This window comes from Chinchilla lanigera, unplaced genomic scaffold, assembly GCF_000276665.1.
Source record: "Chinchilla lanigera isolate Chin_1 unplaced genomic scaffold, ChiLan1.0 scaffold00053, whole genome shotgun sequence".
NCBI classification, from domain to species: Eukaryota; Metazoa; Chordata; class Mammalia; order Rodentia; family Chinchillidae; genus Chinchilla; species Chinchilla lanigera.
This window is the reverse complement of record NW_004955454.1, coordinates 12,439,450-12,452,946: the sequence shown is the minus strand read 5'-3', so window position 1 is coordinate 12,452,946 and position 13,497 is coordinate 12,439,450. Positions and strand designations below refer to the sequence as shown.

Genomic DNA, 13,497 nt, shown 5'->3' with positions numbered 1-13,497 from the left:
TTTACTTGGAACACTGTAGAAGTAGTGGTTGAATGGGCAGATATAACATCATGAAAGAAACAAGCTAAGATTCATCCTTACACCTGTTTTCCCCGTGTTGTCCTCAGCAGAATTCATCCTGCTCTGTGAGCCTCACAGTTTCATTGATCAAGATCTCAGCAGCAGCTGGGCGTGGTGGCGCATACCTGTAATCCCAGCATTCAGGAGGCTGAGGCAGGAGGATCATTGTGAGTTTGAGGCCAGCCTGAGCTACAAAGTAAGTTCAAGACCAGCCTGAACTGCATAGTGAGACCCTGTCTCAAAAAGACAAAAAAAAAAAAGATCTCAGCAGTGACTGAGAGGAAGTGGGATTTCCACATTCTAAAACCAGCCCACAGGGCAGGACAAGGAGGGCCTCTGACAGATTCTATGTCAATTTATAATTTGCGGTCCATCTCTGTGATAGTCTTTGTAAATGGAAAAGGTAACACTAGTTCACAGGGCTGGAGGATTAAACGGGCTCTAAAAGTGAAGTTTGTGGCATGTTAGTTATCTTATTCTTTACCAGATCCAGAAAGATATTTATTAATAATAAAAGGTGAGATTGAAAGAATGGAAAATGTTCAATTTTTTAAAATGCATTACAGTAAAAGGCACATTGCTATAATTCCTGTTTCCAACACACTCACCCCAACATTATTACCACTTTCTGAAACAGTTCTGGAAAGCCTCTTTTGTGAGAGTCCTTACTTGCACTGTACTGGCTGCCTGGATGTTCTGAATCAATTAATGTTTACCTTTAGTATTCACTTTGCTACTGCAGTAGCAAATCCAGTGAATAGGTGGATGAGGACATAACCTTTTTAGGAGCTTGCCTTTCCATGGGATGACACTTAGGAGCAGCATCACTGATAAATGTGATCACATCCCGTAAAGACACTCATGAAAGAGGAACTCCAGAATGGGTTCAGAAAGTGTCAAGAAAGATGGGATAAGTGCGTTTGAAGCAAAGGGAAGTGTTTGGAGGGAAATTATTACCAATGTGCATTTTACTGAAATAAATAGATTTTTTCTTTTTTTTTTTTTTTTTTGGACAGGGTCTAGCTATGCAGTTCAGGCTGGCCTTGAGCTCACTTTGTAGCCTCGAACTCACAACGATCCTCCTGCCTCAGCCTCCTGAGTGCTGGGGTTACAGGCGTGCGCCACCACCCCCTGCTATTACTTTTTTGTTTTTGCCTTGCGCTACCTGTTGACGTCCTTTTTTTTTGCGCTACCTGTTGACGTCCTTTCCAAGCAGCGCAATACATCGAAGTGCTGCAGACAGCCGTCCTTCCTCCTGACAGCAAACGTGCAAGCCAGTTACCCCCGGGTAGGGCGCTCTTGGCGCTCGCGGGTCACCCCACCAGTTCCAGAGACAAACTCAGTACCCCCAGGCTCGCGCGCCCTCGGTGCCAGCCGGCGGACGGCAATCTTTCCCTTACCTGGCCGGCTGCAGGAAAAGGTCTGCTTTCGCTGGAGGTCGGGACAGGAGGTGGCCAGCTGCGGCAGGGACTCGCTAGCCCGCGGGCCTGGCGTCCTCCTCCCCGGGGCGGCAGCCGGCGCATCCGCGCGTCCCTCCTGCGCGCCTGGAAGAGCGGGGACCGCGCAGCCGCGCCCGCGCCCGCGCCCCGCTCACCCGCCGGCCCCCACCGCTCGTGGAGCAGCCTTGGAGAGGACACAGCGTGCCTCCAAATATAAGGGGTTCTTTTCTTCCTTCCAGGCGTGTAACGTCACTCCATCTGAAATAATCAAAAGCTTCCTGTTAGCAGTTAAATTTAACGAAGGTGAAGGTGTTGGTAATCTGTCTCTAAAGGACAATAAAGCAGCTGAGACTTCCACTCCATGTCTTACACGGCGTGCCCCAAATGGGAGAATGAAATTTGGAATTTGAAGTTGCATGCATACCGTAGTGCTACACACAAGGGGAGAGCGAATGCAGTTTTTTAAATGCAAATAACTTGTTTTCTAATATTCTCGTCTTTAAAAGTTAAAAGATCGTTCGTGTCAAATAACGGCTGACAATTTCGGCTACTTTCCTGTTTCCAAAAATACATGTAAAGGCTTGACTAATAAACAGACAAACCATTCTGAAGGCTTTTCAGGGCACTGTCATGAGTATTTCTGAAAATGTCGCATATCCTTCAATGCATTCTCCTTCTCAAACACGCGTCCCTGCTTCTCCCACTAATGAGAACTCCCTGTAGTCAAGACCTGGGGTTGCTAAGGGAAGGAAAGCAAAGCCTGGGACACCATTATCACTGCTGGACCTCAGCTGCTTTCTCTAGAAAGGGGAATCGTCTAGAGCACCTTGCAGCTCCTTTGAAGAGTGAAAGAAATAAACTAAACGCTGGTTCTCTCCCATTCCTGTTTACCCCCTCTGCCTTCCTTTTGGGAGAGCCGGTAAAAGAAAACACTGGGTTCTACCTTCTAATAAACCTCCTGTCCCCAAAGCAGGCAAACCTCAGATACAGTGCACGTCTGTTCCTTTATAATGCATTTGAGAAGAGAGGGTCTGAGATACTGAGAAAAAGATCCCAAGTCTTCAGAGGAAGATGCCCATAGGACCAGAAACACAAATGCTTTCTTTAACCTACTCTTTACACAAATTTGATTCTCCTGCATTTTCATGCTTTGAGTGAAAAAATGACAGGAAATTCACAGACCGTGTCCATAAGGAACATGATATAAAGAAACACCAGCAATGCGGAGAAAAACAAAAAAAGATTAATATTTAGCACATGTATTTACATTCACATATATCTGTGTGTATGTATGTTTTGAATGTAAATATATACACATACAGTTGATAGTTTTGAACATTTGGAGATTTTCTATTTTTCGTTACTCATTTTCAGCTTAGTTACATGGTAGACAGAGAACACGTTCAATATAATTTTGATTCTCAAGAACAGGTTGACCTCTCAACTGTTGAAACCCTGCATTTTCCTGGAAGTCGTTCTCTTACTTTCTGTAAGTCAGCTCTTATAATTCCTCACAGAACCTCCTCTGCAAATTTATTTCTTTATTTTAAAGAGAAAAAAAAATAAAAACAATGATACAGAATTTCAAAAAGACATTGTAAAATAAAAGATTTAACACAAGGTGACAAAAAGAATTGGTTGAAATTTACTTCCCAATAGATCTTTTTCTAATTATTTCAAATATACTGGAAAGGAGTGGGGATATAGCTCCGCAGCACAGCACCTGCTTGGCAAGGGCAAGGTCCTGAGTTCAAATCCTGGTAACCAAAAAAATATAGATAGGTAGATAGATAAATAGAGATATAGATTAGATATAGATATAGATATAGATTGGAAAATAATGTAGGTTCTGCATTTTGTTGAGTGCAAAATACTACGTATGTCAACTAGCCACATACATTTATTACTTACGTTGTTCAAATCTCACTATTATATGTTTTTCTGTTTTATCAGTTACTGAAAGTACTGTGCTAATCTCAATCAATAATTGTAGATTTATCTACTTATATTTTTAGTTCTTTCAATTTTGACTATCTAATTTGACCCTGTTTTATCAAGTGTCTACAATTTTAGATGGCTGTATTTTCCAATGGATTCTTTCATGAATATAAGATCCTTAGTTCACTTACTGCTTTTTGCTGCATGTAACTTACTTCTTTGATATTATTATGCCTACATGGCTTCTTTAGTATTATCGTAGTGTATAACTTTTATTTGTTTAACTTTAAACCTTTCTGTGTTCTTATTTTTATAGTATGTCCTAGGTAGGCATTATAAAGCTTTATTAATCTAGTTTAATAATATTTTTCTCTGAATTAGAGAGTTTAATGCATTTTATATTTAATAAAGTTATAGATAATATTAAGGTTACTATGGTCTAAGTGCTTATATCCTCCACAAATTCACGTACACACAATCTCTGACTTGCGATGGTTGACTAAACATTTCTCACCTTTGTGCTGCACATTCAAGAGAAACTGTGCTTTAAATTTTGAATTCTGAAACGATGTGCAGTGTGACATTCTCTCGTGATGCTGGACAGCAGCAGCAGGCACAGCTCCCGTCAGCCCTGGGACTAATAACCAATACTCCACGCCAGGGATGCTGAGCCTGTTAGAGCTTCCAGCTGTAGCAGCCACCTGTGGCCCCTCCTGCTGGGATTCATGCCTTTATAAAAGAGCGTTCGTTGGCTTTCTTGCGTTGCTGAGACAAAATACCTGACACCCAGAATTAAGGAAGGAAATGTTTATCTAGCTCACAGTTCGTGGAGGTTTCAGTCCATACTCAGCTGGCTCCAAGGCAGAGCGGCCCATGGCAGAGGGCAACAGTGCATGGCCTCAAAAACAGCAAAAGCAACAAGAGCAGGGGGGCAGCAGAGAGCAAGCCTCCTTCCCTCCCTTACATTGTATGCAGGCTGCCTGCCCCAGGGTGGGTGCAGCGCTCACACCCATAATCCCAGCATTGGACCATGAGCCAATCAGAAACTCTGGAAGCCCGCCCCACGACTGCATGAGGCTTTGGAGGGACATCTAGACACAAACCATAACACACCCTTATCCCTCGCATCTTGTGAGGCTACAGTGATGATCATCTGTAAGGCAGGATTTTAAGGAACTCTGAATTTCTGGCACCTTGATCTTGACTTCTCAGCCTCCAGAACTGAGAAATCCACTTCTGCAGCTCATTACCCGCCTAGTTTGTGCTACCTTATCACAGCAGCCCACACAGATTGAGAGAGAACATTAGTACCAGAATGTATGGTGCTACCGACACAAATAACTAAAACTCTCTGGAAGCAGCTTTGGAACTGAGCAACGGGGGGAGGCCTGCAGAATTTTGAAGTGTGTTCTGGATGAAGCCTGCAGTGTCGTGAATGGACTTCTGAAGGTGACTGAGGTGAGAGCTCAGAAAGGAGAGAGCAGAGCCAGGAAGAAGGCCTCAGTCCTGGGAAGACCATTCCTCAGAGGGCTCTTGTTATTGGCGCATGTTATTTGAAGCTGAATGAAATGTATTTCTCATTATCAAATGCCAACGAACTTAGCTGAATCATGCTTTGAGACAGTAGAACTTATAAACCATGCAGTGGGATATTTAGCTGAGGAAAAATCTCAATAAAATGCTAAAAGAGTAGTCCCATTCTTGTTGACTATAACAAAATCTGAGAAGTAACAGATGACTAAAAATGGAATTTTAATCAAAAAGAAAGCAGAACTAAAAAATTTGGGAAATGCTCAGTATATCCCCATTGAAAGGAACGAGAAGGCCTGTTTTGGAGAGAGCACAAGAACAGCAAACCACAGTATCTGGTAATAAAATTAAAAGGAAGCCAGCACTTAGCGTTCAGGACCATGAATAAGGTAATTCAGAGATCACCGGGCTGCCCCCACATCACAGGCCCGGAGCGCAGAAGCCCAAGCAAGCACAGGGCCACCAGAGAGACTCTGCCGGGGCAGTGCCCAGAGAGCTGCGGAAGGGGACCACTCCCTCAGTGCTGGTCCAGTAGAGCCCCCAGTGTAAGGTGTCAGCCGTGGAGAGCCAGCTCACAACCGAGGCACAGTGATGGCACAGAAAGTCGTGCCTCCCAAAGTCGCCGAAACACTTCTATTGTACTGTGGGGTCCAACAGGCTGGATCTTTCCTAAGTCGACGTGAGTGACAGAGCATCAGATCAGAAAGGATTACTCATTCTCGAGGTCTACAGTTTAGCATTATTTGTCCCATTGGATTTTAGACGTGGTTGGGACCTATCTCTCTTTTCTTCTTTCCTATTTCTCCTTTTAGAATGGAAATGTCTGTCCTATGCTTGACCTCTCCTTGTATTTTGCTAGCACATAACATGTTTGATTTCACAGCTCAAGTGCTGTTTGCCTCAGCATGAATGGGAGCTTGAATCTCACTCATACCTGATTTAGGAGATATTTAGATAATACTTTTGGGCTGGGGATATAGCTCAGTGGCACAAGCGCCTGCCTAGCAAGCACGAGGTCCTGAGTTCAATTCTCAGTACCAAAAAAAAGAAAAGAAGATACTTTCGACTGTAGGTTTTTGAGTTGCTGGGGGATATACTTAAGATTTGGGGGATACAGAATCGGAAGGAATGTATTTTGCATGTGAGAATGACATGAATTTTGAGAGATGGAACACTGTGATACAAATGTGTCCCTTCAAAATGCACGTTACAGTGTGTGACGGTGTGTGATGGGGCCTTTGGGAGATAATTAAATCATGAGAGTGGAGCCCCCACAAGTGAGATTAACGCCCCTATAAAAGAGGCCCCCGAGAGCTGCCTTATAAGACTATAGCATTAACATAGACTCCAGAAAGGGAGCCCTCACTAGACTCCAAATTTTCTGGCACTGTAGTCTTGGACTCCTGAGCCTCCTGAGCTAGGGGAAATAACCTTATTTTGTATATAGGATACACGGGTTAGAGTATTTTGTTATAGCTGCTTGAAAGGATTAAGAAAAGGGCACACACTTGCAATATTGCTCTTTAATCTCTATTTTCCAACTCGTCCATCTTCCTTTCCTTTCTTACATTCCTTTGGATTAATTTTTTCACTCAGTTTCTCTCAATTAATTAGCTCATTATTTCTACATGCTCTTATTACTCTTTTAGAGCTGTACTGGAGGTTATAGTTTGCATCCTTGAAATAGTATTTATTAGTATCCTATTAATATTTACTTTATTACTTCTACAAACTCAAGCAATGTAAGGACTTTTTAACATTTAAATTGCACTTACTGCTTTCTTCCATCTATGGTACTGCTAACGTGTTCTAAGTGTATATATATATTGCATCTTATAAAATATTATTAGCATTGGTACAATATTTTTTCAAGACTTTGAATTCTATTTCATGAAGCATGCAAAGCAAAGGCACAACTGGGAGGCTTCTGGTTTCCCTTTGACATACAAAGAGCCTGGGAATTGTCACTCTTGTCCTCCTACCATCCAACAAAGCTGACCACTGAAAATGAACACCTCAGAATCCCCCACTCTCAGAGCTAAGGTGAAAGGGCAAACCACTCTGATAACCGGGGAGATGGAAGGGTCACAGCTGACCACAGCAGAGCCTACACTAAAGTCAGTTGGCGGTGGGAAATATTAAAAGGTAACTGACCAATTGCTGAACATGAGCATGCGCTAGATTAAAGGATTAAAGGCTCCCACATTTTCATGAGTTTCATCCCAGGGATCTCATCAGTCTGAGGAGACAAAGCAAGCATCAGAACTTGGATCCAAAATGAAAATTTAAAGTAACTATTATGAATATGCCCAGGCCTATCTCCTAGTTCTCTAGACAAGGAGGCCTAAATAAAAGAAATTTATTTCTTATAGTTCTGAATCCCAGAAGTGTGTAAACAGGACCCCAACATAACTAGGTTACTTTTGAGAGCCCTTGTTGTAATTTATGAATGACTTTTTTCTCTATCCTCCTAAAGAAGAGAGGAGGGAGGGGATGTACCTGAATGTGATGTCGGCTGGTAAAGCTGAGCTGAAGGAGGTGGGTCCCTGGGGGCGGCCGAGAAGCCTGTGTCTCCCTCCTCCTCCCTTGATCCCTTTCTCTGCTCCCTGACACTGTGCCATGAACTGTTTCTCCTCTTCCCCGCCTTGGAGCCGCCAGCTATGAAACATCTGCAAACTGTGGGCCAAAGTAAACCTCGCTTCCTTAGAGCTGCAGCTGTCGGGCATTGTGTCTTAGTGATGAGAACAGAGATAAGGACCCTTCCCATTTACAGATATGATGAAATTTGAAAGCAGATTTAGACTAGTTATAAACGTATATTCCAAATGCCAGGGCAACTTCTTTAAAAGGTTTTAAGTTATATTTCATACTCTAAGGGAGGAGGAAATGGAATCATAAAATGTACAAGGAAAGCCAAGGCTGTACATAAAATGTACAAGGCAGGAAAAAGAAAAGAAGAAGAAAAAAAGGAACAAAAAGAGCAACAAACAGAAAACAACTGCAAATATAGTAGATACTTATATAATTTAAAATGACTACACTAATCATCCACTTAAATATGAATGGCCTAAATTCACCAATTAAAATATTAGAATTGTCAAAGTGGATTTTAAAAGAACTAAATATATGTTGTCTGTTATAAATACATTTAAATACAAGAACAAATGATTTAAACTGGGTAAAGCGTAAAATGAAATATTAAAGGGATAGAGAGAGATATACCTTGCTAGCACTAATCAAAAGTTAGGGTGTGGGGATATGGCTCAGTAGTAGAGCTCTTGCCTTTCATGCACAAGGCCCTGGGTTCAATTCCCAGCACCACACACACACACACACACACACACACAAAGTTAGTTGGAATAGCTATATTAATTTCAAACAAAGCAAATTATTTACTAAAATTATCAGGAATAGAGAGGATCACTACCTAATGATAAAAGTTGTTCTCCAAGATTTAACAATCCTAGATACATATGTCTAACAACAGAGTGTCAAAATATATAATGCCAAAAGTGATAAAGCTACAAAGAGAAATTTAAAAACCCACAGTTATAGCTGGAGACTTCAAAACCCTTCTTTCTAATGACAGGACCATCAGTCCGAAAATTGTTAAGGATGTAGTTGAACTGATCAGCACCCAGAATCACTTAGCTCTAATTGACATTTGCAGAACCATCAGGGGAATCTATATTCTTCTGATGTTTACCCAGAATAGTCATCAGTACCAACCCCATCAGAGGCCTAAATCAGAATTTAACAAATTTAAAAGAATTTAACAAATTTAAAAGAACACACACTTTTTAAAAAAAAAAAAAGTGGATCAAAGAGGTTTTAAGAGGAAGTTTTAAATATTTTGAACTAAATGATGAAAATACAATTTATCAAATTTGTAAAATACACTGACAGATATTCTTTGAGAGAGATTTATAGCACAGTGTTATTGTTAACTATCGTATCTACTTGCCTTAGCATCATTCTGGGTGTGAATGAATGGATTTACTTAAAATGAAGACTTGTCCTGGATGTGAGTGGCACCAACCCACAGGTTTACACCCTGAATGGAAATAAAAAGGGAAAGCGGAAGGAAGGTGTCATGGTTTGTGTCTGGATGTCCCCCCAGAGCCTCAGGTGGTCATGATGGGCAAGCCTTTTAAAGGCGTCTGAATCTAGAGTTTGTCACTGGTTTGTTGTCTAGTGCTGGGATTCCTGGTGTGAGTACTACACCTGCCCTAGGGCAGGTAGCCTACACACAGTATAGGGGAGAAAGGGGCTTGCTCCTCAACCTTCCCCTTTCTGCTCTTGCTGCTTTTGCTGTCTTCTCTTGCCATAAACTGTTGCCCTCTGCCATGTGCCACCCTGCCTTGGAGCCAGCTGATTATGGACTGAAACCTCCACAAACTGTGAGCTAAATAACCTTTTCCTCCCTTAATTGCGGCCATTGGGTATTTTGTCTCAGCAATGAGAGAAAAGTAACCAACACAGAAGACCCACTTCTGCTTCTTTGGAGGAGCTCCAATCCTTGCCTTCACCTTGGACATCATCTCCTGGCTACCAGCACAGGCCCTTCAGTTTTCCAGTGCAGCTCCTTCACCCTCCTGATATGAATTCACACAGGACCCTACAGTGAGCTCCAGGCCTTCAGCTTCTGACTGGGTCCTTCAGTCTCCAGCATGCAGACAGGCCTCTTACACATTTTACATCAGACTCTCAGGTAGCTACTGAAAACCTACATTTTCCCAGTTTTGATTTCACTGATTTGGGCTCTGATTTTTATTATTTCATTTTTCCTGTTTACTTTGGATTTAAGATAACCTTTTTCTCCCTTGCTTTCTTAAAGTGAAAGTTTACATTATTTATATTTTTTCTTATACATGCATCTCATGTGTATCAGCCAGTGCTCACTAGAGAAACAGAGTTAATACATGATACACATATATCATGTATGTCATATATATGTATATGTGTGGCATTTATATGTACAGAAATTTTCAAAGACAATTTGGAAGTTCCTTATGACTCTAAACATAGTATTATCATACAAGTCAGTAATTGTGAGCTTAATTATTTGGTCAAATGAGTTAAAGATGTATGTCCACACAAAAACCTGCACATGAAGGTTTATAGTCTTTTTACAAATGATTGTTTTTTTTAGTGAAAACATTATATTATAACATGCTTTTCCAAACCAAATATTAAAATTAATATTTAATTTTGAATATATTTTGTAAATTCTACATGCATACTTTGAGTACCTAAAGTACACATTAAACAGCTCAATACATTCTACTCACACTTCAGACCTTTAAACACCAACAATCTATTAATATAGCTATTATTACAAGACAAATTCAGACAGAGGTCTTAGGTCATTTTTAAGGTCACTTCAAGAGCGCCAATCATTGCTTCTCGGCCTTTTGGCTAAGATCAAGTGCAAGAGCACCAATCATTAACAATTTTTGCATTGTATTCACAAACACTAATACAATTTGCTTATTTATGTTAAAACAATATTTTGTTTAAAAATGAATGTGTATTAAAGTAGTATAACTGATAGAAGGCTTTATTCCAATCTATTTGTTAAAAAGCCTGTTTTGACAATATCTAAATCTACTTTACAGTGGTCTGTTCCATCTAATGGTTTTTTTTTAAGTATCAGAATTATTTTTTCAAAGAGAGGAATGATGAAATTCCAGTCCATACATTTTATAAATATTTTACATCTAACATACACAACTTTAAAGTCCATGAGGTAGGCAGTGTCTAGAAAAATCAGATACCAAATCTCAAAAACATTTAAATATCTATTTAAACACAGTGTCTTCTAGTTTTGTTTTTTCCTTTTTTAAGAAAAGTAATCTGTAAACATCTTTACCTTTAGTAAAGACACTTGGTCATTTGCTGTGCTCACTGTAAAATGAGTATGATTTTATTACCATTTGTGAGTGGGTCTGTTTTCGCAAAAATATTACAGTCCAAGAACATATCTTAGAATTACCATGTGGTGCAAATTTGTGAAGTCAATTTCTGTATTTAAAACCCTAAAACAAAGACTACTACACAGTCCAAAACTGTTGTAGTTAAATATTCTAAATACGAGCCAACAGCACTACACTAAAAGTGTCCAAAAATAAGGCCTCTGAAATAAATATTTCCATTCTTTAAAAAAAGACATAATAAACGTATATCACATGGTCAGTGTACATATACAAAATCATCAGCTTAAACCATTCTAGATGATGTATCTGAAGTAAAATGACCTAGGTTTTGCTTCCTCTATTTTTGGGGGGACATTTTCTTGTTATGCACATGACAATTGGTACTATAATGGCGATCTGCACAGCTCCAGTAATGGCTGCAATAAGAACATGAGTAAGTTTCTGCCTACTTGGCACTACACAGAGAATGCTAAAGTCTGTCTTTTCACAGTGCTGTCCAGTGTACCCAGATTCCCATCTACAAGAATCCTTCTGAGTAGAATAGAAGAATTCACACTCCCCATGGATGCAGAGACCATTGAGGTTTTCAGGGCAAGGCGTATGGTTTCCAATATAAGCATCTTCTCTTTGATCACTAGCATCTTTCACATCTGGTAGATATTGTAGTTCATCATCTTTCTTTCCCAATAAACTAGTACCCTCTGTGTCTGTGCAGTGACCAAGGTGCCTTATGGCAATTTGTTCCTGCTTTAAACAACATGCCTCTCGAACAAAACAGGGGTTGTCGTAGGAGCTCCCATCAGAAGCACACGCGGGATTAAAGCTGTATCCGCTGCAGTGTGTATTACATACACACCCAGCATTTTCTGCGTCTTCATCACATTGGGCTTTATATTTGCGAGGTCCACACTTGGAGTGTTTTCTGTGAGCTTCTGCCCCTGAACCTTCCTCTTCTGCTTCTTCTCCAGATCCAGAGCCGTTATCAGAGCAGCATGGTCCTCGTGCTGCTACCGTTATCTCCTCCTGGTGCTCACAAGCTGCCGTTCTAGGAAAGCACTCATTTTGATAAGTGTCCACATTCGATCCACAGACGGGAATGTAATTCACGGGGCACTGAAACTGACATGCACATTTCAAACCATCACCATCTCCTTCACAGACTCTTCCATGTTTACATGAGGACTCATCACAAACTCTTACATCAGATTCCCTTACATTTAATTGCAGCCACTCCCCGTCCCTGGCGCCGGTCCTCACACCCGTGCCCTGCCTGGGCCTGCGCCCAGCTCCTGGGACCCCACGCAGGGGTCTCTCCTGGCCCAGCCGTGGAAGGGGAGAACTAAAAATGATTGTTAAAAGCTGCAGTAATCAAGATGTCCTTCAGTAGGTGATTTTATAAACAACCTGGTATATACATACAATGGAGCATTATTCAGTGATAAAAAATAAAGAAAGTATCAGGTGGGTGTGATGGTTCATGCCTGTAATCCCAGAACTCTGGAAGGCTGAAGCAGGAGGATCATGAATTTGAGCCCAGCCTGAGCAACTTAGCTATTTAGTAATACAATAGATATTGTGAAAGGTAAATAAACTGCTCAAAAGGAAGGGATGAGGAAAAAGAGAAAAGAAAGAAAGAAGGGAAAAATATGTATATATGTATACACAAGATAGCTAGGATAATTGTACTAATGATTTCTATTGCATTATGGAAAGGAACAGTTAAGGTTTGTTTGATCAATCTTACATGCTTATATTTGTTTAACTGAGTAACCTATTTTATGATAACAATGTGTAATACAACAACCATTATTTATTTCCTATCACCTTGTCTGAAATTCTGTATTGCTTTTATTGATTATGTTTTGTTTTGTTTATGCCTCTGTGTTTGTTAATATGATTTTGTTCTTTTATCTTTAAAATAAAAAATGAATAAATTTTAAAAATTAAAATGGGCTGAGTATATAGCTCAGTCAGAGGCCCTAAGTTCAATCTCCTGAGAGAGGGAGGCAGGAAGGGAGGGAGGGAGAGAGAGAGAAAGAGGGAAAGAAGGAAGAAAGGAAAAGAGGAAGGAAGGAAGGGAAAGAGAGGAAGGAAGGTAGAAAGAAAGGAAGAGAGAAAGGAAGAAAGAAAGAAAGAAAAAGAAAGAAAAGAAAGAAAGAAAGAAAGAAAGAAAGAAAGAAAGAAAGAAAGAAAGAAAGAAAGAAAGAAAGTGTGTGTCTTGGTTATTTTTCTCTCATTGCTGAGGCAAAATACCTAACACCCAAAATTAAGGAAGGAAAGGTTTATTTAGCTCACAATCTGTGGAGGTTTCAGCCCATACTCGGCTGGCTCCAAGGCAGGATGGCACGTGGCAGAGGGCAACAGTTCATGGCAGTGGTAGGTAGCAAAAGCAGCAAGAGCAAAAGGGAGGAGTGGTGGCAAGCAGCCTCTTTCTCTCCCTTACATTGTAGGTAAACTATCCACCCCAGGGCGGGTGTAACACTCACACCCATAACCCCAGCATTGGATCATAGATCAAGCATAAACTTTATTTTTTTTTTATTATTTTAGAAATAAAAGGAGGAAAATACTAACAGATCGACAACGTTTTACAA

The 13,497-nt window shown here is 40.6% G+C and overlaps 1 protein-coding gene across 1 annotated transcript in view; it reads right to left on the bottom strand.

Moving 5' to 3' along the window:
- Positions 1-11,186: 11,186 nt before the first annotated feature.
- Positions 11,187-13,497, bottom strand: part of LOC102004352 (tomoregulin-1-like) — a 28,061-nt gene continuing 25,750 nt past the window's right edge. Inside the window, 2 exon segments of the mRNA XM_013520017.1 lie at positions 11,187-11,236; positions 11,239-12,242. Coding sequence (XP_013375471.1) covers positions 11,187-11,236; positions 11,239-12,242 — 1,054 coding nt within the window.